We start from the raw sequence: 25,670 nt of genomic DNA, 5'->3' as shown, positions 1-25,670 counted from the left end.
ATGTCTGCTTGAAGGATGATCTTAATAACCGCAGGTTAATCAATCTAGGTGAGTGCAGAAGCTGGTCTTTGAAAATCGCTGCAAGGTGAAATGGCAAAGTGTCCACAAGGAGCGTGGGGGTCTTGGGTCTGGAGGGGGGGGTCTGTGGGAATTCTGTGGCAGATTTTCAAGAGCTGCAACTTTACCCGTGTTTGATGCGACGTCTGGAGGACTGATCCATGCCGTCCTCCTTTCTGCTGCTCAGCGTCACCCTGTCTGATGTAATAAAGTGATTTGGAGCTGCGGTTGAACGCCCCCCCCCCCCCACCACCACCGTTGATACAGTAACGGCAGAAAATTGAGAGCTTTTTATTCATTTTTTGACGCCTTTAGCTGCTGTTGTCATCGCCTTGTCTGCACTGTTTCCAAAGGTCGCCCAAGGTCAGCTCTCCAGGGAGTTGGGTGTGCAGAGAGGCAGGGCACCGCTGGGCGTGCGCAGCACTGAGCTATAAATGACATCTTAGAACCCGCCCCATTTTCCCGTCTGGGGGAGGCGGGTGTCGTTGGAGCGGGAGTTCTCCGCTAGGTGCACAGAAAACGTGACCTGGCCATTTCTCTGCCATTTTCTTCTTTTCTTCCCCTTCTTCGTATTCCATGGCGTTTCCGAAGCCGCAGGAGAGTTATCCCGGCGTCCTGCTTCGGTGAGTCCGGCCGCTCCTCCTGGGCTCTCCTCTCGGCGCCCTTCCGCGTTGTGCTGCTGTTGGCCTCTGATGTCGTCAGTTTCCGTCGTTGTTCATCTAGAGTTTCATCATGTCACCTCATATTAGAAAGACAGCTAAGCCCATAAGGGCTGCTCTGCGCCTTCCTGGGGCAGTTGGTGGCGTTTTCAGTGTGTAAAAGTGCCGTGTCTCTCTACCCCTCTCTCTCCCTCTCTCTTCCTTTCTCTCCCTTTCTCTCTCTCTCTCTCTTTAGCGTGTGATCTGTGTGAGGGTTGTTACTTTAAAAGTTTCCCTGACTGTAGAGTTTGAGATTTTTGTTCTTTTACGTGATAGTGTCTGCATGGGTCTCTTGAGAGTAGTAGAAAAACAAAAAGTGGGATTGTGACAATCCGCAGCAGAGCGGGGCTCCCCCCCCCCCCCCCCCCCCACCAGGGACTCATTTGCTGTCCCCCTGAAGATGGTTAAAAGCAGGAAAACACACACGTAGTTTGGTTTCAAATGCGGGGTGAAGGACATGTGATTGGTGTGGTGGGGGCGTGTAGACTTTCACAGTGGGGTGCCTAGTCATGCCAGGGGTGCCAGGTCGTGCCAGGTCATGCCAGGCGTGCAGCCGCTCCGCACGGGCTGGTGACACCCCGGGCTTCCTTCTCCAAAGGCGGCCCCAAACTCACCAAGAAAAGACCGTCTGTGTCGTGCCTGAAGTTTTCTCCTGCATGGCACGTCGACAGACCCCCATCTGTGTGTTTCCCCCCCCGAAGCATCTAGCTGATGGGGCTTCGTGCTGCTGAATGTGCCCGCATTGGCCGGCTGAAGCTGGCAGGCGTCTCGCACTTGTGGCATTCGGCCCCAGAGCACCATGGGATGTGTAGTAAACAAAAACAAACGGGAGTCCCAGAAGGAGAGGCGCTTCTGGGCATGTGCTGAGCTATTATTGTCTGACTCCGCCCACCACTGCTCTTCACAGGGATGGAAAACTTGACATGCCTAAGTGTGTGTGTGTGTGTGTGTGTGTGTGTGCGTGTGCGCCCCCCCTCCCCCAGTGCTTTTTGTCAAATGCTCAGTGAAATTCTCCAACACGGTGGAAAACTCTCACACCCTGATAATGTTTAAACATACGTTAAGGCTCTCAGTATTTTATCCCTCCCCCCGTCAGTCCAACAGGCTCTTTAAAACAAAAGTGAGTGCCTCCCTCCCCCCCAAGGAATGGACCTCACTTATGGCTGCACTTATCAGCTCGCGGGCCGCCATCGCCGCTGGGTTTTATACTGGCTGGGCCGTCCGGGCGTGTCTTCGGCGCTGGGGGGTTCTGGCCCTCCCCAGATGTGAAACGTGAGCTGGTCTGTATGAAGTGCAGCAGGGAGGCCTGGCGTGCAGCAGGAGAAAGCCCACCCACCCCCCCACCCCCATCCGCTGCTGAGATTACCGCCCGAGCCGTAAATTACTGATTACAGGGGTGAGAGACGGATCCTTCTGGAAGCTTGTGTGTCTGGGGGGCGGGTTGGGAGCTGGGGGGCAGGTTGGCGTCTGCAGGGTCTGATAGACATGCAGCTGCTTGTGCTGGACGTCTGAGCTGCGAGAGCAATGACGACAGGAAGGCAAGCGCCACCCCTCCCCCCCCAGGAGGAAGAGAGCTGGTTTTCAGGTCACTTGGGTCAGCCCCCCCCCATTTAACTGTGTCCTCGTTCCCCTGAACAGCCCCGTCCTGCTCCTTTCTTCCCTGCCCTGGATGTCTTATTGGTCATCTTATTGTCCGTGTGTGAGCCGCCGTCAGACCCGTCACCTGCTGTCAGACCCGTCACCTGCTGTCAGACCCGTCACCTGCTGTGACTCAGCGTGTGTCCTTCAGTGACACCTCACGGGGTACCGGACAGACGCCAGCGGCAAGCCGGGCCGATGCAGTCCTACATCCGTGTGGCAGCGCACATGTAGAATGGCGTAGAATGACGTGGTGTGCTGTTTCGGGCAGATTGTATTTTCCGAGTGAACCCCGCCCCCAGCTCTCCCCTCTCCGAAGGCCTTTTTGTTCTGTGCTTATCAGCCCTCGGTCGGCCGGGAAGGTGCTCTGAATGTATCCGGGTATGTTTTTTTTCCTTCATCCTTGAGTCTGAGAGGTAGCAGAGCGTGGCCGAGATCCAGGCGCGATGGCAGCCAGGCATGGGGGGCGGGGCTCCAGTGCAGCATAGTGAGGCATGAGGGGCGGGGCTCCAGTGCGGCACAGTGAGGCATGAGGGGCGGGGCTCCAGTGCAGCACAGTGAGGCATGAGGGGCGGGGCTCCAGTGCGGCACAGTGAGGCATGAGGGGCGGGGCTCCAGTGCGGCACAGTGAGGCATGAGGGGCGGGGCTCCAGTGCGGCACAGTGAGGCATGAGGGGCGGGGCTCCAGTGCGGCACAGTGAGGCGAGAGCCAGAAAGTCTGAGAGGGATGTCGAACGGGCGGGGAGGGGGGCAAGGAGGGGCCCCCAGAGGGGCTCAGGATCTGTGCCAGGAGCAGCGGGGGGGTGGGGGTAGGCTGGGAGGCTGTGCTGGGCTCAGGTTACAGGCCAAGGAGCAGGGAGCAAAGCAGGAGGAGCGAGAGGAGGACGGTGGGAGCAGGGTCTCCCTGCAAGGGTTTCTGTGTGTGTGCGTGCGTGCGTGCGTGCGTGCGTGTGTGTGGTGCGCGTGTGTGTGTCTGTGTGCGTGTCTGTGTGAGGTGCGCATACGTGTGTGTGTGTCTGCGTATATTATTGTCTGCGTGTGTGTGGTGCGCGCATACCTGCACATACCTGCACATGCCTGCTGGCTCCCTCAGACAGTGGAGGTAAACTTTAAACTGACTTTTAAAGATATAAGAATCTATAAATGGAATAATTAAAATTGCAAAATTTGCTTAGTTTTTTTTTCTATGACAGAGTAACAAAGTAAACATTTTAGCAAAACTTTAACCCCCTGCGCTAAAATGTCCATACAGAATTGAGAGTAAGACAAAACCTTATTTTAATACAGCCGACTAGAGAGAATTGCATGTGCATAACATGCGATGTTGGTATTAATAACACACGTTGTCCAGCCCTATAACATACTACAGCCATTTTTGAAATTCAGTACAAAATACCTCACCTATCTCTGTGATGTCATTCAGCGCTGGTACCAGTTTTTACGCCAGTGGAAAACGAACACCTTAAACTTTCTCAAAGTACCAAAAGTTCAGTACCTGGTGCTGTAGAAAAATGCCATTTGACCTGTCTGAGAGCGAATAGTGTTTCTCTGTCCTCCCTTAACACGCTGCAGCACGTTTACATTAGGCTCAGTGAATTTCTTTGTCATATCAGCAGGGGCAAAACCAAACTTTTGCACAATATCCGTTCATATGTAAGGTCACACGAAATTAGGCTATTTAATATTCTGTCAGTGAAGTTATTTGGCATGTTTTACATCGGACATTTCGGCCAATGATATTTTTACCTAACAGGTGAATGCTCGTGAAGCTGGCTGACTCAAACTACTCAAACTACTGCAGGTGGGACGTGTCTGGTTTCTGCAGACCTGCTGGCCAGCAGATTTCCATCAGGACCGCCGTTGTGAACGTGCTAATCCTGAGAGGCGGGACGTCACTTCCGGGTGGGGTTCCTGGTTATGTCGCCCCCGCCCCAGCCTGTCCCTCTGGGGCGTCTTCCGGGTGGCTCAGGATTTGGGTTAGAGGCCCTAACTGCGCGTTCATGGGCCCCTGTAGTGCTACCTTAAACACTCAGTGTTGCAAACGGGTTTGCATGCCTCTCTGGGTGCGAGCGTTGCATGGTAAACATCCCCCAGGCTTTCAGAGGAAATGAGGACGACGAGCCTGTTACAAGCACATACAAATTCTCTCTGGATAGTAATGTTCAGGCACATTCTTCTACTGGTACCAGTGTGGTTCCCCTTTGGTCAGAGCTCTGGAGCGCACAGTTTCACTGGTGAAGGGTGATACCCACCCCCCAACCCGACCCGGTCTTCAGGAGAATGCCATTGTTCCCCCAAAACCCAGATGGTAATGGTGCGTGAAAAGTAGGGCTGGGGTCAGGCTCTGCCCTCCCTGAAGGAAATCAGATGTGACAGACTCCATCCGGCTATTGCATTACCCTCCCCCGGCAATCGCTCAACCCCAAAGAGACGTGCTAAGAGTGTAGGGATTGGGGGTAGGGTCGGGGTTCAGAGGTGCAGAGCTGATTGGTTAGAAGGCTGAGTGAGGGCTCATGGGAGCCACCAGGAGGTGCCCTGTCCTCTAATCACATCCACGTCTCTCTCTGACTGACTTCATTGTTTTTGTTTGATGATAATACAAGGAATCTTTTTTTAAGCCGGGGCTGAGTGATTCTGTTGGGTTTATGTGGGGTGGGGGGTGGGTTGCCGAAGAACAACAAGCCGCTTAATGTTTGGGGGCTCATGCACAAAGACGTCTGGCTGTGACCCCTGACCTCCCGCTTCTCACATGTGACCCCTGGCACCATTGGATTCTGTTACGGGTTCCACGCTAGCCGTGCTGTGTGGTCCAGTCTCATTAAGCTTCTCCGTCTCTCTCGGTTCCAGGCTTGTGGACAAGGGGATCAAGTGAAAAGGAACGTCGAGGCCTGCCATCCCCCCCGCACCGGCTCTCTGCGGCCTTTGGGGGTCTCCTTGCCTTCACTCCCTGCTGCTGCTGCTGCTGCTGAATCCTCTGGCCGACTGGGTTCTTCGGACAGGCGGGATTCCAGGTGTCTGACAAGAATGACGAGAGTCTTGCTCTGGATCTGTGTTCTTGGGGCCTGCTATTCCCTCGTGTCCGCAGTGGATGGTGAGTCTGCCTGCCTGTCTGGCAGTCTCTGTCTTGTCAATCTGTCTGCCTGCCTGTCTGTCTGGCAGTCTATGTCTGTAAGTCTGTCTGGCAGTCTCTGTCTGCCTGCCTGTCTGGCAGTCTCTGTCTGCCTGCCTGTCTGGCAGTCTCTGTCTTGTCAGTCTGTCTGGCAGTCTGTCTGCCTGCCTGTCTGTGTACATCTGTCTCTCTCCTTCCCTCCTCGTGTATCTATGGTTACGTCCAATTTTTTCAATTTGTTGATTCAAGTTAGTTAAAATCCTCACCTGCAAGATCCTGCTTGTCCCACGGTTACTGAGACTCACCTGTGTGGATCATCTGTTATTTCTTCGTCATTTGATTTAATCTGTTGTTTTTAAGTTTTATGGGGGATGGGGTGTGGCTCTGGATTAGGACGCTCTGCCTGTGATCGGAACATCACCGGTTCTAATCCCAGGGTCGACAGACCGATATTGATCTTGGGCCCTTGAGCAAGGCCCTTTAACCCCTAGTTGCTCCAGGGGTAAATGTGTGTCGTGCGTCACAGGCTGCTCTGTGTGGCTGTGCCACTTCTCCTCCTCCTCCTCAGAGCTCTGTTTTCTAGTGGCACATATTCCGTGGCCATGCTGGCCTATTTTTGGAAATGGGAAGGAGTTCACTTCAAGAGCCGGAGCCGGAGTCCCATCAGTCACACTGAACATGGCGCTTGGAAGGGATTATAGTAATTTGGGAATTGCGCGAAGAATGCAGGAGTCGGGCTTTGCTCTCTGCGACTTCAAGGGGTGCCGCCAGAGCCCATGGGACTTGGGTTTCTGCAGCCGGACTCTATCGGCAGATAGTGGAGTTTGCTGCTGCTCTCTTAAAGGTAGAAGCAAGTGTTCCGGAAACGTCCATCTCCCCCGAGACCTGTCTGCTTTACATGTATTTATTGAGCTAACCCTTTTATCCAAAGCGACATACATTTTTGTCAGAACAGGGTCAGCCAGTCCCTGAAGCAAATGAGGGTTAAAGGCCTTGCTCAGAGGCCACATGTCCCACAAACCAGCCAGATTGACAGTCTCGAACCCGGGTCCTTAGGCACTACAATGATCACCAAGCAGCTGTGCAGTGCGGTGTGAGGAGCAGAGTGGTCTGAGGAGCGGTGCGGTGCGGTCTGAGGAGCAGAGCGGTCTGAGGTGCAGAGCGGTGTGAGGAGCGGTGCGGTGTGAGGAGCGGTGCGGGGAGCGGTGCGAGGAGCAGAGCGGTCTGAGGAGCGGAGCGGTGCGGTGTGAGGAGCAGAGCGGTCTGAGTAGCGGTGCGGGGAGCGGTGTGAGGAGCAGAGCGGTGCGGTGTGCGGAGCGGTGCGGGGAGCGGTCTGAGGAGCGGTGCGGGGAGCGGTGTGAGGAGCAGAGCGGTCTGAGGAGTGGTGCGGTGTGAGGAGCAGAGCGGTCTGAGGAGTGGTGCGGTGTGAGGAGCAGAGCGCGGAGCGCTCGGCTGGCTGCTGATGTCTCCCTCATACCTTTTATTGTTTTCCTGAGCTCGGCCTTGTAGCGTCTCCTGATCCGTCACTGAAATCTGAGATTTGCCAGGCTTGATTTCTGATGGGCCTCGCCTCCTGTGCCCCTGCGGCTCGGCGCCCTCCTTCCTGCCTCCCTGCGCCAGCCTGCCCCCAGCAGGCGCAGCCCCCCCCCCCCCCCTACTACAGGAAGCTTGTTAGCCTCATTGGTGCTTCCTAACCTTCCTCTGCACATTAACCATTTCCTGTTTGGTGTCAAAGGCTTGTTAATAGCTGGGGAAAAGTGTGTAAACGCACACATACAGTGCGGACGCACTTTAAACACTTCATTGTTTGTCTTGTTCACAGAAATTTCCGGAAAGGAAATTTTCCTTTTTTTTTTCTTTTTCCTTCTATGGCCTGAAATTGGTGTGAGTTTTTATCTTCATTTTGAAACATCTGCATAGGGAAGCTGTATTATAACGTCCTGTGAGCCGCTGGCTTTAGACAGCTGTTTGTACATTAACCACACACAGAAATGCATGCAGACATACATGCATGCAGACGTACATACACGCACGCGCACCTCACACACGCGCACCTCACACACGCGCACCTCACACACGCGCACCTCACACACGCGCGCGCAGACACGCGCGCGCAGACACAGACACAGACAGAGACAGACAGACCCACCCAACCAACCAACCAACCAACCAAATGGAACATTCTGGAATCGTGGGCAAGGCACGGGGGTGGGCCGTTTTCAACTCTCCACTTTATTGCCATTTCTGCCCCTCTTGCTTGTCACAGCGGACGGCGCCTCCTCTCCCCCTGCCTGCTCCGTTAAATGGGATCTGAGCGACTGGCTGTGTGTTTCGGGAGGCAGTGGTCAGAATGGCCCGCGTGTGTGTGTGTCTGTGTGTGCGCGCGCCTGCCAGACCTCAGACTCCGTGGTGACGGCAGTGTGAATTAAATGCACATGTGGGAGCAGAGCCTTGGTGAGGAGCACGCTGCACTCCCTCCCCCATTTTGGATGGGGGTCCGAGAGGCAGAGCAAAACATGGCCACCCTCTAAACACCAGACCGCTCGTCTCTTCAGAGCTGGCTTCTTTTTTTGAAATAGAATATCAATTTTGTTTTTCCACAGTGCAGAGGGAGGCTGTTCCTGTAGGTTACGGTGTTTTTACTCAAGGCTATGGGATTGTCCCACCTAGGACTCAGACTTATTCTGAGACCAGTTCCTCTTTCCTTGCATTGAATTTAGGCTGGTGTCTGCGGCGTTGAATGTGGATCATTATCAGTAATGTGTGATTAACATGCTATCACCAAGAGTGTCTTTGCATGGGACTATAATGTATGAAATTGGTTGTTAGATATTGTAACTTCCTCGGTTTTGGCTGCGCTCTCCCTCGTCTAAGGCACCGCCTTAATTGCCCAAGCATGTAAGATTTAAACACTTCCAGCTTATTGCGGTGAAGGACTTTATGGAAACTCAAACATCGTCTTAAACCGGATGGGCTGCAGTGAAGTGAAGCTGTTGGCTTCCTCTGGGAACAGATTTAAGGCAGCAGATTCTTCACCTTTGTAGCCCCGGCCGGCAGATTGAGGCAGGAAGAATCCGGATCTGAAGTACTTTGGCTTAGTAATTAATAAAACTGAAACATTTCAACGGTAAGCAAGGCTGAGTTGGACTCTGAGCCTGATGTGCCCCCATGAACGTCGTCCATGCCAGAAGCAGTTTAATGGACCCATAAGGCTCTCTGGTTTTTTTAAAGTATATCTGTACAATCGGATTTCTTCTCAGGGCAGCGGGGGAGGTCAGGCATTGACTGCACGTAGCTGTGGGTCGGTATTTCAGAGCAAACAAACCCGCCTTCGAGCATGGCACCGTTGTTGGATGAATGAACAGACCTGGATGTATCTGCTTTTGTTTTCTTAGGGTGTTGCCGCAGGTTACGGAACAATGACTCCCCCACCCCCCGCTCGCCTGAATAAGTGCTGTTTTCGTAGTGACTTCAAATCTCATTTGCATATGCGTTTTGTTTATTCGATAGTAGTCTGCATGGAAAGTTTTGGCCGCTCTGCGAGTTTCTGAGACCCGTATTTTGTGGGCCTGCTAGTTTCTGTTTGTACCTCGTCGTGACGACGCATCAGTGCAGCCCGGTCACCAGACATTAGCAAGTCAGACCTTTTAGATCAGCCTATCTCGCTTTTACACACACACACACACACACACACACACACACACACACACTCTGGGCAGAAATGGACCTTGTGAGCTATGCGGCGCAGGCCGGGAGGTTCAGGCTGGGCTAACCAGTCCATTAGGGCTGTCGGTGCTCATTCGGGCCCCGATCCTCCACCCTGTCGCATTGCCGCCCCCAGGCTCTGCCCGCCGGGTCGCGCGTCTTCAGGGTCATCAGTCCGGCTTTCTCTCTCTGTACTCTGAGCCTGGACTTCGTAAAGGGGACCTCCACCTGCGCAGCATCTGACAGATTTAAAGCCCGTTTCTCGTTCCTTTCAGTTATCAGTTTGACAGTGTTTCCTCCAGATGGAATCCACGTAGTTATAGCAATACATGGTATGAACCATAATTACCATGGTCCTTGAGGTGAACTTTCATTTGTTCCGATCCCACCCACTGTCCCCCATTCGGTGACATAAATGTGATGCCGCACAATTCGTCAGTTCGTTGCAGTCACTGGCACACTTTAAATAATGTAAATTATTGCATGCTCATGCGTTAACAGTAAATGCCGTAAGTGTGTAATGTTTGCTGTAGAATGCGTGTGTTCTGCTAGCGTGATCCCTGTCTGTGACACTACTAGTGTTGGACCAATAGCGGCTGCAACCAACGAGAGAAACTTCCATCTTAAAAGACCTGTCGTCTCCTTCATTAAAATGACTCGCATGCTCCTCACAGTGCGTTTATTTGCCTTCCGTATGTGGGTCTGCCGCATCAAACACATTCTGCGCCCTCTAGGGTTGTGGCGTGAGATGGGACCAGCAAGTGTAAGCATGCGACCGATTGTTCTCGCCGGCGTGTTCAATTTCATTTTGTCCGGACGGCCTTTGAAGTATTCCGCCTCCTTAACTCCTTAACAGACATGAGGTCTGGCGTGTCTGAGCCTAGCCGCTCACGGACGGAAATAGATCTGCCCCGAAATGTCAATAAATATAGAAGTGCTTAGTGTAAGGGTGCAAAGAGCGGCTGTGGTGTTCATACTCACTGCCGTCTACTGCGTGCCGGGATTAACCGTGGACGCTATTTGTTTGTGAGCATTGTGTTAACGCTGCTGTTCGGCAATTAGCATTATCTCTGTTTATTGTAAGGTCCGTGGTGTCGTTACGGTAACCGATAAGCCAGATTGCCTTCAGAGAGGTTTGTTTGCAGTGCTGGTTTGGGGCGGGTTTTGGTGGGGGGTGGGGGTGTCGTCATATTAAAGCCCTTATCTGACTACACAGGATGTGGTGTGATTGTATTCTGTCAAAAGAATCCCAACCATCAGGGCAAAATTGCAGAGATGATGAACAAAGAAAGCCTGGGTTTGTTATTGTTGGTTGGGGGTGGCAGATATCTTTGGGAATCCTTCCCTGCTAAGGCGTGAGTAGCAGTGTTTAGTTCTCCATTTTAGCCTTCAATCTCGATGTACCAGCTGGCTCTGTGTGCCGGTTTATTTCAAAGCCCTGTCAGAGAGCTTCAGAGGTGAGGCGATTATCGCATGATGCTTAAGCAGAGGAGGTGGATGAGGGTGGTGGTGGCCAGTGTCCGCGATGGGCGACCGGACGCCGCGTCCTCCTCGGCGCTCCTGCTGAAGCTGCCTTGGGGGATCTGGGTGTCTTTGTTGAGACGGCTATCAGAGTAACAGCAGGCTCTGTAAATACGAGCACCGAGCTATTATTGCGTTATCCGTTTCCCAAATGTCCTGTGGTTGTCATTTAAGGAAAGTGCACCAGCCATGGAAATAGGACTCGTAAGGTTCTCGCTCGATCCATCGATTCGGTTCCTTTTCCCTGGCTGCAGTGCAGATCTGGGCATGGGCTGATATCCTCTGTCGATTGGTCTGATGCGCTCCCTCCTCTTCCAACACAGGGGGGCAGAACCCTGACCATGTGCTCCAAGGCACGGGGGCACGGCCGGGCCCCGATCCGCGGCAGTCCCGCTCTGGGGACGGCGCCACTGTGGCCCCTGAAGACGCGGCACGCTTCCTGACCTGCTACTGTTCAGGCCACTGCCCTGAAGATGCCACCAACAACACCTGCAGGTGAGCGCCCCCTGCTGGTCCCACACCCAGGGCCCCATTTGTGTTAAAATTCAATCCTTCAGCTCATCCATCATCTTGCCTTGAACTCGAAATGCACGTAGTTCAAATGCTCCATGTTTTTAATGATCTTACTGACCTGTGCCAAGCTAATCTGTGTGCCTATCCCCGGTCGTGCAGGACCAATGGCCAGTGTTTCGCCATAATTGAGGAGGATGAACATGGCGAACAGACCCTTACCTCAGGGTGCATGAAGTACGAGGGCTCGCATTTCCAGTGCAAGGTAACCCATGGTCCTGGAGGCCTTTACAGAACTGATGCCCTATAAACAGCCCCTTCACTAAATGGCGCCTATACTTGTGTGTCTGAAATGCCTACATTTCCCAGGATTCCCCCAACGCCCAGACGAGGCGGACGATCGAGTGCTGCCAGACTGACCTTTGTAACCGCGACCTTCGGCCGACTCTCCCGCCTCGTGTCCTGCCAGGTGGGTGCAGGATGACCCTTCCTCTCTCTCTCTCAACACCAAACAACTGCCCTGGTCATGGAAAATGGTTCTTCAACAATGAATTCCAATTCGCAGTGTGTTTCTGGAGACTAACGCCCGCACAGTCACTCTTTAAAGAATTTTCCCCACCAGCTTGTTTATGACGAGCCACATCCACGTCCTTTACAAATCCTCCATTTTTTTCTGATCTGGTCACCTGACCGTTGTCTTCAGCCCATGTAAACATGGTGCCTCCCAACATCTGTTCCTCAGTTTGCCATGAATCATTGATACTCTGTCAGAGTGGCTTCCACTGCTCATTATGGGTGGTGTACAGCTGCTTTGGACCATTCGAACCGTAGACCAGGTCCTGGGGTGTGAATTTTGCTCAGATGAGCTGGTACTTTGGTTTCTGGGTAGATCATTACCCCCCATTTCTTTGTCCCGCAGACCTGCTCAGCGGTGCCCACTGGGTGGCCTTCCTCGTTTCGGTGACCGCCTGCTGCTGCCTCCTCATCATCATCACCATCGTTTGCTATTACAGGTCAGCCAGTCACCGGTGTTTAGGACGGAGCTTCTGCTCACATTTCAGCTACTGTGGTTGCATCTTGCCGCCTTGTGCCCTTGTCACTCCTCTGGTAAATGTTTGAAAGGGTTTTTTGACTGAGCGTGACAGTTAATGACCGTCTTGTGTTTGACAAGTTGTTTGAGAGATGATAGTGAAGGCAGATCTGCTGTTCGCCTTAGCTGACCGGTACCAGGAAAGAGCTCTTTTACAGTTTATGTGTTTGACTTGCCGGCTGATAGCGGTTGATGTCAGATGTCGTTGACTGGTGGTAACGTCAATGCGCCAACAGTCAGCTGACAGTGAAGGTGGGGGTGCTGTTTGTCTAAGTGAACGATGCATAATGGAGACTTTATCTACTGGGCAGCCAATCATGGTCAAGGTGGATAACTCAATTTGGTGTTTGATATCTATTGTGAGAGCAGCTTTGTCACTTTAGGGATAGTTAAGGTTGATGTTATAGACTGCGTGATAGATAGTGTCGAAGTTCTACATCAGACAAGCCCGCTCGCATCTTGACGAGCTTAGTTAGCAGCAGCTGTATAGCTATCAGACCCTCTGTCATGATTGGCCGGCCGTCGGCTGCGTTTCTGGCAGGTACAAATGGCAGACGGAGAGACAACGCTACCGCAGGGACCTGGAGCAGGAAGAGGCCATCATCCCTGTCGGCGAGTCACTCAAAGACCTCATCAACCTGTCCACCTCGGCCAGCGGCTCTGGTCTGCCCCTACTGGTAAGCATGGGAAAGGGAGCTGAATGTGGAGGCAGGTCCCCCTCCAACCGCCGACCTGGTGAATGACGTTTGGTAGTGGCTGATGGCAGAATCGAGTGGTCTGCTCCTTTAGCGAATCTCTCCCATAGTCCTGTCCAAAACACGCAATGCTTCTAGCACCAGTGCTAACCGGTAATGCTCCGAGCCTTTCACCCGTCAGAGCTTGCCATGTTTGGGATTTATCTTTGGAAACAGTTCAGATTTTGCCCTGTTGGCAGTGCTTGTTGCTCTGGGTTCTGGCATGAAGGTTAAGAGTGGAATGTGAATGATGAAGCCAACACAAGCTAGCTAACACAAGAGAAAGTCAGTTTGAACTGTTAGAATACTGCATGAATGTTGTGAAAACTCTTTAGCATTGCCCACGGTGTTGAAATAACTATCCTAAGGTAGTATTCAGTAAAAGGTATTTGTCCTTCAACTGATGTTACTTTGGCACCATCTTACCTAACCGGGAAAGTTGAAAGGGTCTCCTATCTGTTTGCTGATCAGCCTTAAGGCTGTGATTTCGCAAGACAAATGTGGAGCGCCGATCACGTGACTGGCGTGCTGATACACCTCCAGGTACAGCGCACCATCGCCAAGCAGATCCAGATGGTTCGGCCCATTGGCAAGGGCCGCTACGGGGAGGTGTGGCTGGGTAGCTGGCGTGGCGAGAAGGTAGCCGTCAAGGTGTTCTTCACACGTGAGGAGGCCAGCTGGTTCCGGGAGACGGAGATCTACCAGACAGTCCTTATGAGGCACGAAAACATATTGGGTATGTGGCCCGTGGTCTGTTACTTCTCTAATCGCATAACGCAGTCTTTAGTTTGGATTTACTGTCTCTATGAATGACAGGTTAATTAGATAACAAAGCTGGAGAAGATATCTACTGTGAGGTCCATGCAGGACATTTGCAGCACTCTTTAGTGTGAGAGATTGCAGTTTACCCTGTTTTCTCTATTCCTGTTTCACAAGATATTGTCTCCAGAACATACCTCTGAATGAAACCTCACCCAGTCTAACGTTCCCAGGGTTCATCGCGGCTGACATCAAGGGCACGGGCTCCTTCACGCAGCTCTTCCTCATCACGGACTACCACGAGAACGGCTCCCTACACGACTACCTGAAGTTCAGCACGCTGGACGCGGCGGGATTGCTGCGGCTCGCCTACTCTGCGGCCTGCGGCTTGTGCCACCTGCACACCGAGATCTACGGCACGCAGGGCAAGCCGGCTATCGCCCACCGCGACCTCAAGAGCAAAAACATACTGGTGAAGAAGAACGGCACGTGCTGCATCGCCGACCTGGGGTTGGCCGTCAAGTTCAATAGGTACGACCCGGGCTGCAGGTCAAGTTTAGCAGCTACCGATGGGGAATCGTCAATCGCTCCTCTGTGAATTGAGAGCAAACAAGCTACATTTACTCTCACCATGAATACAGCCCTAGTTGCTGGAAATGGCGTTAAAAATCAACATAGTCAGTCCAGCAGCACTTACATATTTATCAGAAGTTTTTTGTTTGTCGGGAGTCTCGTCGTTATGGTGACGGCTTGAGGGCGACCCGCTACTCACCACTACGTGGTGTGGGCACGCTCCTCGCGTACCGGTATCTCTCGTCTGGATGATAAGGGCAGTACAGGCAGGCATTGCCACCTCAAGCAGTGAGTATGATTGAAGGTAAAAGTAGACATTGGGATGTGTGTAAACGCACCTTCCTCTGAGGAGAAAAATACACAGAAAAAGCCGACTTCCTGTGGGCACGAACTGAACCGCAAAAACACAAAAAAAACACAGACTTTAAAAAGATGACGTCAGAGACGTTGAGTCAAAGTCTGAACTGCCGGTTCTGTCCCCCCCCAGCGACAGCAACGAGGTGGATGTGCCCCTGAGCACACGGACTGGCACCAAGCGCTACATGGCCCCTGAGGTTCTGGACGAGAGCATGAACAAGAACCAGTTCCAGGCGTACCTCATGGCCGACATCTACAGCTACGGCCTGATCGTGTGGGAGATGGCGCGCCGATGTGTCACCGGAGGTCGGCCTGCCTTTACGTCTCATCTCCCATTCATTTTTTCATCGTGATTGGAAACAGTTTAGCGCTTGTATTGTTTTATTGTCATATTCCTCCCCTCTGCTCCCTTGCCGTGTTGTGATGCACATTGTGAGACAGTCCGTCATGCCCATGCCATCCTGTATACTTCCTGTCATGGCGCCCTGATTTCCTTCATTACTGCCTCTGCGTCGTGTCCATCCTCTCCTCCTATCGCTTCCATCCGTTCATTCGGTTCTTCCGTCCATTCCGCATTACTCCCCATTACCATGATGTACTCCTTGTCTTCATCTGCTCGTTATTTAGTTATCAGGCAGACTCCATATTATCCGGAATCGCCTAACAGATGGACGTTTATCGTCTGCGGTTCTGGATTAATCGGCCCTCCTCATTAACCCCCACCCCCCCAGGCATTGTGGAGGAGTACCAGCTGCCCTACGCCGGCATGGTGCCCTCGGACCCCTCCTACGAGGACATGCGGGAGGTGGTGTGTGTTAAGGGCCTGCGACCCGCCGTTTCCAACCGTTGGAACAGCGATGAGGTAAGTGGGCAGAGTTCGGGCAGTGGGGGGTTTGGGGTTACAGGGCCTGTCTGCTTGGCGGGGCCAGTCCGAAGCAGTCCATCCATGCCGGGTCTCTGGGAGGTGGGCAAGTCTCCAGTACGATGGGAGGAAGCTGGGCTGTAGTGACTGGGGTAGAGCCAGCGGGTGGATTTAATGGTGTGAACTAAAGGTTTCTTTTTGGGAATAGAAAGTTATGTCATTCTTTAAGAAAGATGAAATTCATTAGGTTAATTAGTTAATGGAGTTTTCTGTTGCTAGTATTAAGTCGCTCTTAGAAGCGAATCCTGCAGGCTTTGGGGGTGTTTCTGTCTTATTTCCAGCGTTTTAACCTGCGGGTTTCGCAGAAGAATGTTCCCTTTAAACGTTAAAACGTTAAGGCGATAAACGTTAAAACGTTAAGGCGATAAACGTTAAGGCGAGTACGACGGCTGATGTGCCCTCAGGAGCTCATGCTGAGCCGGGTCTCATGTCGTTCTGGGGATTTCGGCATTCAGGGTTTTTATTGATGTTATAAATCACCGTTGGGCTGGTTGTCCTCTCAGCTCTGCCGGCGGCCCCCGCTGCTGGGTGCTTCTTGCATGTTTTTATCCACTTTAACAGTGCCCACGTCCTCTCCCCCCCCCCCCCCCCAACAGTGTCTGAGGGCCATGCTGAAGCTGATGTCGGAATGCTGGGCCCCTAACCCCGCCTCACGCCTGACGGTGCTGCGCATCAAGAAGACTCTAGCCAAGATGGTGGAGTCTCAGGACATCAAGATCTGAGCTGACGCTCTCTCCCCGGCTGCGGCCTGGAAAAACTCTTCCTTTTTTTTTCCTTCCCTCCTCATGTTACAATTACAAACTACAGCTTCACATGGCGGCAGAGGGAGGAGGGATCGGCGGTGAATTGTGTAGACAGGGAAGAGGCGTCAGTTCCCAGAGCCAGAAGTCCCTCCCCTTTCCTGGAGAAGGCAACGATGCAGGCTGCAAGCGCCACCTGCTGGACAATACGGGCAGTGGCGCCGATCTTTGTGCCTCTTGGGAAAGGACTCATCCAGAGCCGGACGCCGTCGGCCAGGACAGTGGAGCCCTTCAAGCGTTTCGTCCTGCTGTGCTGCTTGAGGTCGCCGCCGCTGCTGCTTTCTGTGAAAGCTGTGGGCCAGCCAGCCTTGCGGTACTATGGGACACACGGGTCACTCGCCTCACCGTGCTGGTCCGGAGATCTGTGGGGTGAAGCTGTCTGACTCCTACACCCCCTCGGCCGGGGGAGGGGGGTGGTGATTGAATTTAAAATGTCTGTTGTCCCCTATTAAAGTTTAAAAAAAAAAAAAAAAAAAAAAAGGTTGTTTTGGGGAAATATTTGACTTCAGAGTATTTAAAAATGAATCTTCCATAAGTTAATTAGTATATATATATTTTTTTTTAAGTTGCCCTTGTCAGTCGTACATAAACAGCCTCAAAAAGACGTTGGGGGGGGAGGGTTTAACGATAGTCGCTCAGTCATGTTTATAATCTCTATACGTGGTCATTTTCTTTATTTTTATAATGTGCAGAAAGATTTAATGGGATAGTTTTCATGAAACTGTTAGTCTTTTTCTGTCTGTATTGTTAACATGTAGAAACACTTTTATTGTCACATAACTGCTTTTAAAAAAAATATTTCCAGCAACCTCTTCAAAATTAGTTTCTAGTCAGTGGGATTTGGTCCTACCAGAGAGAGATGGATCATCTGTGTCTGGGGGAAAAAAACCTGATCTGACTCGGCATCACCCGTTCTAACCCTGTAATTATTTTTAAATGTTTGAGAATCTGCATGTCTGTATATATTTTTAAAAAAAGAGAGCGAAGAAAGTTTGGATATACAGCAACAGATACAGGCATGAAAATTAACCATGCAAGCGTGCAATATAGTACAGCTGTATAACTGCTACTTATTTATTTGACATTCTGTCCAGATAAGCTCTGTAAATACTGTAGGTTTGAAGCTGTTCACTTGAGGTGTCGTTCAGGCATATCTGTGGGTGAAGCATTCTGTCTTGAACCCAAGATCCATGTGCATTTCTCTTTACTTCTGTGATTTTACCTCCAGCAAAAGTGCCGGCTCACTCCTCAGCGCCTTGCCGACGAGGCGTCCAAAACGTCAGCACTAATTAGAATCCTGCCACGATGGTCGTTTGTGAACCGGTAACAGGCTGTTTCCCCTCCGTTGTGAATATAGTGCCTAATAATAGGGCATTCCTGTGCAAATACGCCCCCCCTCCCCCCGTGGGCCCAGTGCTATGCATATGTGCACCCCCGAGGGTACTGGTTAATGCTCCGTTGATGGCCTCTATGGATTAAATGATGGTTAGAACCTGAAGCGGATCCCTCTGATGGTTAGAACCTGAAGTGGATCCCTCTGATGGTTAGAACCTGAAGTGGATCCCTCTGATGGTTAGAACCTGAAGTGGATCCCTCTGATGGTTAGAACCTGAAGTGGATCCCTCTCACCTGACACCACCACCTCCTGCAGTCAGACGTCATGCCAAATTATTTTATTTACGCAGATGCATGAAACCATGAAATGTGGACAAATCATGTCGGGGGTTTTCTGTCTGCCAGTTCTGTCGTCGTCTTTCCCCGTCCGAAAGCGTTCGCGCTTCCAGCCTGCAGTCCTTCTGGCTTCATCTTTCATGCAAAAATGTAAAATTATGCTCAGCTGGCTTCGATACCTCACAGGAGAAAAATGAGACTTCGCTCTAAATCCACATCACATTGCTGGAAACCACACAGCACTAAGGTTATTGTGTGTAAAGTCATGTAGCGTAGCATCGGGTCAATACTTTGACTTTATGAGTTTGGGTACGACAAAGCAGTACTCGTTTCTGTGTATCATGGGCGGAAAACCTTATAGAATATCTTCTAAATATAACTTGTATTTTGTACAGAATCTAATTTTTTTTAATAGGTGCCTTATGTTTACCATGGAAAGTTGTTCTGTACTCAGATTATGTCCAATGTATTGATTTATCAATTAAATCATCTTATTTTAGTACACAACGTGTGCTGTGTTCTTGGTTCCTCAGCAGGATGACAACCTTCAGCTTTTAATGGTGTGGCAAAGTTGTGGCAGTTTGCTAGTTAAGTTTGGCATCAGCTAATCCCCTCCTGAGATTGGAACCTACAATGAGATGGCCTCACCGGCTACCCCTCCTGAGATTGGAACCTACAACGAGATGGCCTCACCAGCTACACCTCCTGAGATTGGAACCTACAATGAGATGGCCTCACCGGCTACCCCTCCTGAGATTGGAACCTACAACGAGATGACCTAACCAGCTACCTCTCCTGAGATTAGAACTTACAACGAGATGGCCTCACCAGCTACCTCTCCTGAGATTAGAACCTACAATGAGTTGGCCTCACCAGCTACCCCCGGTGCTTCCTGGATAATCTGATGCATCGCCACCTTGGCTGATGTGGATCTGCCTGCTGTTTATTTGAATCAATTCCGAGGAATTGAGTTGTGATTCCAGGAATGTTTTCCTTTCTGGAGGCTCTGGGTTGGCTTGTGGCTTAGGGGGGGACATTGATTTTATCTTGCTCACATGTTCTCTGGGCTGGATTAAATTTTGTCAGATCCAGAAAGGCATTTTGTGCCAATGTCCATTTGGATCTGGTACCCTGCTGGGCGTACCCTGGGCCTCCACGACACTGACCAGGGTAGCTTTTGGAAGAGGCCTGGCTGGATGTTTGTTTAGACCCTAAGTAGGCTGCCTGCTCCAGCACGTGTGGCAGTTTAACCTGTTGACCATTTTATTACCTCTGTGTGGTCTCCCCTAAAACTCATCACCATGGTCTGGTCATACCGAACATCGACCCCCTGCCCTTTTTGATTGAAATAGCCGTGTTGAGTTCACGGTTTCCTGCCACATCTGGCAATGGCGCCCCCATTACATCACTTCCTGTCTCAGCCAGGGTGTGTCTTCTCCAAAAGCCAGAGCCCCCGTGTATGTACAGGAGCAAAAGAACTGCGTAAACATAAGTAGGAGCAGAGAGGAGATTTTATTAGTTCCCGAGCAGTATTTCCAGAATCTCAGGTGACTGAGCAGTGACGTTTGTCATGTACATGGAGTGGGGAGGTACGCCGTTTTTATTATATACTGGAATGTTAAGCAGGTTAATTATGGCTGTTTGAGGGTTAGATGCAAACATCCGCACCGCGCCGCCGCACTGGATCTGGTCAGTCGTGCAGAGACCAGGGACACCGTCCGTATGACGCATGTGTGGCTGAGCCTGCTGCAGCTCAGCTACATGCCCTGATCATGCTAATCCAGGGATGCCGACTCTCAGGCCGCTGGCGTGATGCTCGCGCTTTCACACACACACGCAAGAAATCTTATGGAAAATCTATATCTACTGTTACATACAAGTATGTGCATGTGTGAGCAGGCTCGTCTAGAATCTCAGAAGTCTCACTCCAGCCAGATAACCAAAGCTGGCGACGTCGCAAACCCTGTGGTTGAGAAATGATCGCAATCAGAATTCGCCGTGGTTTGTCGGTGAAGTCACAAGAATGTAAATAAAAATAACAGTAAACAGGTATATATAATGAAACACTACATACAATGGGGTCATCGTCTCGGCTCTAGAGGAAATTTGAGTTGAAACACAGGGGACAAAATCAGCATATATAAATGTAACCCCCTGCAGAAGCAGACTGCAGTGACACCGTCTTGGATTATGATCACTGAGTCAGCATGGCACCTCTATCATATGCACGTATTTCTCAGAGAGCATGTCAATGTTGGCCTGCTCATCCCTGTGATGATTCAAAGTTTCATTTGTCACTAACACAGTCGTAGTCAAGAAAACAATATATTAAGAAACATTAAATAATAATCATGAGATTGGCGATGTAAGGGACCTTTAAGCAGAGTCTGACTGTGGACCGGGCAGTAGGTTGGGTACCAGCTACAAGCAGGTTTTGAGCTGATTGGTAATGCCACCTGCGGCTTCTGGAACCTTCTGTGACACCTGGACCACCTGCAGGTGGCTGTTTCATGAGTCATGAGTCCGGCTCCTTTGCCGCATCCTGCGTCACCCAAGTAAACAGGATGTGACCAAACCTTCATTCTCACCGCTGAAGGAATCTTACCCACAGAGGCTGTTTGGTCGCTGGTGTTTGTGGATTTGGATTCTCCGTGTTGGCTGCTTGCATGAGAACACAGGAAGAGGCCAATTCAGAATCCACAGTCTCCGCCCCCCTAACTCAAAGCGCCCTGGTTTCTCCCCCACTCCTTCAGGCTATGCATCCATGTTTTCCTAAAAGGACTCCTGAATTAGTAAGCAGCTCGAGATGATATTACACTGGCGTAGAATCGTTGTGTAACTACATGCAGGGCTCACATATTTAGGCATATTATAATGTCAGTTCATGTTATATTTATGGACATTTAAACATCTTACCGTAAGTAGTCTGGGCAATTTTTATTCAGACAAAATATAGAGCAGTACAGAAATTAGCCATGTTAACATAAGATCCTTTCTGTTACGTTTCCTTAGTGCTGAACTTTAGTAGCTATATTACTTGATGCATTTAATGTGTCCGTTCTTGTGCTCTTTAATCTCAGTATATTTTATAGGCGCCCGTTAAGCCCCCGTGCTTAATGTAAGACTGTAATTCTCTAATGGAGCCGCTTGTTCTGACATCATAGGTCCTGTGTCGGCTGCGTGCTTCTCCGCGGTCTACGGCTGCAGAACCACAGCAGTACTATCCAGATCCTTCCATCCTTAGGCATGTGGACTCTGAGTGCTGATGTCAGGTTCATTCTGTGGCCAGCAGGTGGAGCCATAATTACACTCAAGATACCAAGACTTCTTTTTTCATGGTCACAAAAACGCAGCTGGCCGATGACAAAATGTCCCACCGCCGATTAGAGACATGGTGACTGGAGAAACATTCAAAGGCACGTCTTTATGTGCACTTACATTTTTGGATTTGTAGTTAAACCCCAGTGACTAAGTACCATCCAGCAGCCTTAGCTGATACTATAAAAAATTGAATTTGGCCCAAATGTGTTAATTTTCCATCATATATACAGATGAGTACAACAAGCCAAAATATTTCTAAAAATATTTCTTCAGTATTTAAGTACCCAAATGTGGTCCTCCACTCCTTTTTGTGAACAGGACAGATGTTCTGTCATCCATAATGTTATCCAGCTAATGTTATCCATAATGTTATCCAGCTAATGTTATCCAGCTAATGATATCCATAATGTTATCCAGCTAATGTTATCCATAATGTTATCCAGCTAATGATATCCAGCTAATGTTATCCAGCTAATGTTATCCAGCTAATGTTATCCAGCTAATGTTATCCATAATGTTATCCAGCTAATGTTATCCAGCTAATGTTATCCATAATGTTATCCAGCTAATGTTATCCATAATGTTATCCAGCTAATGTTATCCATAATGTTATCCAGCTAATGTTATCCATAATGTTATCCAGCTAATGTTATCCATAATGTTATCCAGCTAATGTTATCCATAATGTGATCTCAAAGGGCTTATTCACTTGGCTGGCAGCGGATGATCCGCGTTTTTGTTCTTACATTAGTTATGAAAGACCGTAAGGCTGATCTGTGCCAAATTGCAGACACTAGCCACCGATAAGGCCGTCGTGTGACAGGAGCGATGTGACCCTGGGGATTATGGGTACTGGGCTCTGTGCAGACACACGCTGCTATGGCTTTTGCTTGCACGATCCAGATTTATTCCTTTCTTCGGTAGCTGTGGTTTGGCAGGTTGCTCAGTGGTTGCAGGTTTGGACCTGAGCAGAGGAATAGTCTATGCATGTTTACTCTGATCTCCATCTTTAATGTACAATATCTGTTTACTTATTTCAGTTGCCCTGGGTGGAGGTGTCTGCAGAGTGAGTATCTATCACTGGGTTTTTTTATACGCAGGCTACTCTCCTGTAAGGCTATCTGTCATGGGCCTGCCTTTGCATTACTATAGGCATGACTGCCCCCTGTTGGACCGTTGCAGTTTGAAACGTGACACTGTATCAAAACAAAAACATCTGTCCTGAAGATTTGTACTTTTATAGAAGAACTCAGCCAAGCCCTGGGATTTGAACTGGCAACCTTCTGAACCATGGCACAGATTCCTGCCACACGCCGCCCCTGACTCTGGGATCAGTGCCAGCAAAAAGCTGTGTGCATTGAGACGAGCGTATCCCATTGCGGAGCTGAGCCGTGTGAAATAGGATCCCGACGTGACGTGGGTTTGTTTGTTTGCAGAATAGAGGAGTAACCTTCAGATAAGGTTGCACCAATCATGCTGGGAGGTAAATGGGTCTCTGGGAGGGGGGGGGGGGGGCACCAAAATCACTGGAAAAGACTATGCAGGGGGTTAACTCAGGGTGCTGTGCACTCTGTTGACCTCCGTGTTTATTGAAGAATTTTATAAAATCATCAATTTGACTGCAGCTAGGAAGAAGAGTGTAATTATCTATACATGCAAATGCTGGCTGCTTGCTTCAGATCTAAATTTATACCTGGATCTTGTAAGCTGCTGAGTCCTTTGGCCTGTTTCGTCCGAGCGACTCCTGGCTTCTGCAGCGCTGCCTGTCGTGGGTCTGAAATGTGCCGGCGGTGTTTTCATCAGCCTGGGAACAAACAGCATTAAGGTAAAGACCCCCGACCCCCACCCAACAGCAGCTAGAGATCATCATTCCGCCTCATCTGCCTGCCGCTGTCTCGCTTTTGGCCCTTTAGGAGAGCGGGGAAGATGCAAATATTCACCCAATCACCTGTGTGTCTGTAATAATGGAGGCGGGACAAGGCTGTGACTAGCAAAGCTCCTGCCAATGGGCTTCTTCCTTCAGCACAGATCGGTCAGCTTGAGATCAGTACTGCAGACCAGAATCATGCTACGAAAAGCGTTGGACACAGATGGGGGCAGGTGTGGTGGTGGGGGAGGGGGGTGGTATTTATAGCAGCTTCATCCTTGATCCCAAGGCCTCACCCCAACCCCCCCCCCCCTGCATTCCCAAGGCTGGTCCTTCCTTGCTTAGCGACTGGGGCCCTTTCAGCATGAAGATGTGGGGGGGGGAGGGGGCTTCTCTCGCATTTTCACAATCTGATGTGACCTGTAGTGCAGTGCTGCGATGGGGGGAGGGGGCTTCTCTCGCATTTTCACAATCTGATGTGACCTGTAGTGCTGTGCTGCGATGGGGGGAGGGGGCTTCTCTCGCAATTTCACAATCTGAAGTGACCTGTAGTGCAGTGCTGCGATGGGGGGAGGGGGCTTCTCTCGCATTTTCACAATCTGAAGTGACCTGTAGTGCAGTGCTGCGATGGGGGGAGGGGGCTTCTCTCGCATTTTCACAATCTGAAGTGACCTGTAGTGCAGTGCTGCGATGGGTTTGTTCCACACATTCGTGTCCAGTGAACCGCGAAGGAGCCCTCAGCTGAAAGAGCGGCCGCTCTGCCGCTGTTCGCTCTGTCTGATTTAAAATGACACTTTAATCGATCTGAATGAAAATCTGAATGAATGTGGTGCATCGTCACAATCGGGTTTTACTGATGGGCTTGGCAGGAGAATTAAAATAAACAAACAAAAGGCGAATAAGGGCTCCATAAGCTTCAACCAATGGACAATCTGCTTCCATCCACCAAGACAGGGAATAATTGTGTTGTTGCAAACACACCCTCTTGTGCCTTCTTATTTAGGTGTGATAATCCCCCTGGGTGGCACCATACCCCCTGTGACCTTGAGCACTGAAAGCGCTTCCTCACTTGCTCTTTATGGCTCCCCCCTCGGGGGGGGGGGGAGTACAAGTGGGCAATATCAGTGACACAGATCTTATTGAAAGGTTTCATCTGTGTCTGTAACGCTCAATGTTTTATGCAGTAATTAAAGAGCGTGTCCTGGAAGGGAATTTATAGTGATGAGGGGGCGTAAAACTCTCCAGTGTGGGGGAAGGTTGGACTTCCTGCATGGAGGGGGGGGGGGTACTCCTTCACTGTGTAGCAGCTGAACCTCCTGTTTCTAACATATTTCAGCATGGAGCTGCAGGGAGAATTGTGTCTTTCACAGTCGGATGTCGCCAGGCTCTGCAGTGTGCGTGTTAGGGACGCCCCCACCCCGGCCACCAGCACCGCTCTCCAGTGCCCTGATTCATGGGCCCCTCAGGGGGAGGGCGATCGATGAGCCGCCTCAGGTGAAGGAAGCTACCGCCGGCTGCAAATGAGAAACCTGGCCAATCAGGGGCCACGTGGGAAGGGCAGTGGGGGCTGGTGCAGGGGGTGGGGGCACAGCAGATGGGGATTAAATGCTGAGTTAGGAATGTGAGGAACACGGGAAACTTGGACCTGGTTATGGAACCTGGACGATGACTCAGCTGTCCTCTAAGCTGCCTTCACAAAGTGGGAATCCTGCCTGCTGATTGGGGGTCCTCATCTGAAATCAGGCACGTTCCTGCGTCACACTTACTCTCTGAGTGCCTTCACCAGGGACACTACAGCCAGTCTCCCTTCAGGGAACCTGAAACATCGGTTGGTCTTGGGGTCACGCCCTCCACCACCCACAATGGTGTGCAGAGGAGGAAAGAGCAAACCTGACGGGTGATGAGGTGACGCGGGCTGCAGCGCCAGCTCTCCCTGCCGGCATCAGGACCGTCTGGCGTGTGTGGAGGGTGTTCCACCTAAACGGCATCTGAAGCCGCCAGTGCCTAGCAGACATAAAGATTCTCAAATTGTTCCCTTTATTTACAGAGCAGCTCCTTCTTTATGTCTATAATAAAACAGTGGATGGTGGCGCCTCCATTTTAACTGAAGGTTTTTGCAGAAGATGCAGTTCTCTTCTCACGCCTTTCCTTTCTCCTGCTGTGAGAAAAGCCATCCTTATAGCTCTGCGGTGCTTTTGCAAATGAAGCTCACAGCTGGCCGGGACGCCGGCACGACCACGCACAGTCCGCAGCTTCCGGAGCCAGATTTTGGCTCATTTCTGTTGTTTTTTTTTTTTTACCTAACTGATGTCAGAACACGAGCTGAGATGCTTTGCCG

General features: G+C 50.8%; 1 protein-coding gene and 1 long non-coding RNA gene across 4 annotated transcripts in view; one reads left to right on the top strand and one right to left on the bottom strand.

Annotated features, from left to right (window-relative positions):
* Positions 1 to 18,651, top strand: part of LOC111848416 (bone morphogenetic protein receptor type-1A-like) — a 30,810-nt gene extending 12,159 nt beyond the window's left edge. The window contains exons 2-12 of the mRNA XM_072703365.1: positions 5,241 to 5,484; positions 11,052 to 11,223; positions 11,401 to 11,503; positions 11,608 to 11,707; positions 12,158 to 12,251; positions 12,870 to 13,005; positions 13,606 to 13,798; positions 14,055 to 14,352; positions 14,882 to 15,057; positions 15,483 to 15,613; positions 16,270 to 18,651. Of these exons, the coding sequence (XP_072559466.1) occupies positions 5,241 to 5,484; positions 11,052 to 11,223; positions 11,401 to 11,503; positions 11,608 to 11,707; positions 12,158 to 12,251; positions 12,870 to 13,005; positions 13,606 to 13,798; positions 14,055 to 14,352; positions 14,882 to 15,057; positions 15,483 to 15,613; positions 16,270 to 16,395 (1,773 nt within the window). The 3' untranslated portion in view covers positions 16,396 to 18,651. The remainder of the gene's footprint in view (positions 1 to 5,240; positions 5,485 to 11,051; positions 11,224 to 11,400; positions 11,504 to 11,607; positions 11,708 to 12,157; positions 12,252 to 12,869; positions 13,006 to 13,605; positions 13,799 to 14,054; positions 14,353 to 14,881; positions 15,058 to 15,482; positions 15,614 to 16,269) is intronic.
* A 2,415-nt stretch (positions 18,652 to 21,066) lies between these two features.
* On the bottom strand, positions 21,067 to 25,086 carry LOC111848308 (uncharacterized). 3 transcript variants are annotated; one of them, XR_002839277.2, is made up of 3 exons: positions 24,978 to 25,086; positions 23,159 to 23,269; positions 21,067 to 21,423 (listed from the first exon to the last, which is right to left on the bottom strand). It is a non-coding gene; the product is annotated as an uncharacterized lncRNA (long non-coding RNA). The 3 variants fall into 3 exon arrangements; XR_002839276.2 differs by lacking the exon at positions 24,978 to 25,086 and adding an exon at positions 23,414 to 23,497; XR_011984426.1 differs by lacking the exon at positions 24,978 to 25,086 and having other exon boundaries at positions 23,159 to 23,393.
* Positions 25,087 to 25,670: the final 584 nt, after the last annotated feature.

This window comes from Paramormyrops kingsleyae, chromosome 20 (assembly GCF_048594095.1).
Source record: "Paramormyrops kingsleyae isolate MSU_618 chromosome 20, PKINGS_0.4, whole genome shotgun sequence".
NCBI lineage: Eukaryota > Metazoa > Chordata > Actinopteri > Osteoglossiformes > Mormyridae > Paramormyrops > Paramormyrops kingsleyae.
The sequence above is the reverse complement of the archived record's forward strand: the minus strand, read 5'-3'. Positions and strand labels throughout refer to the sequence as shown.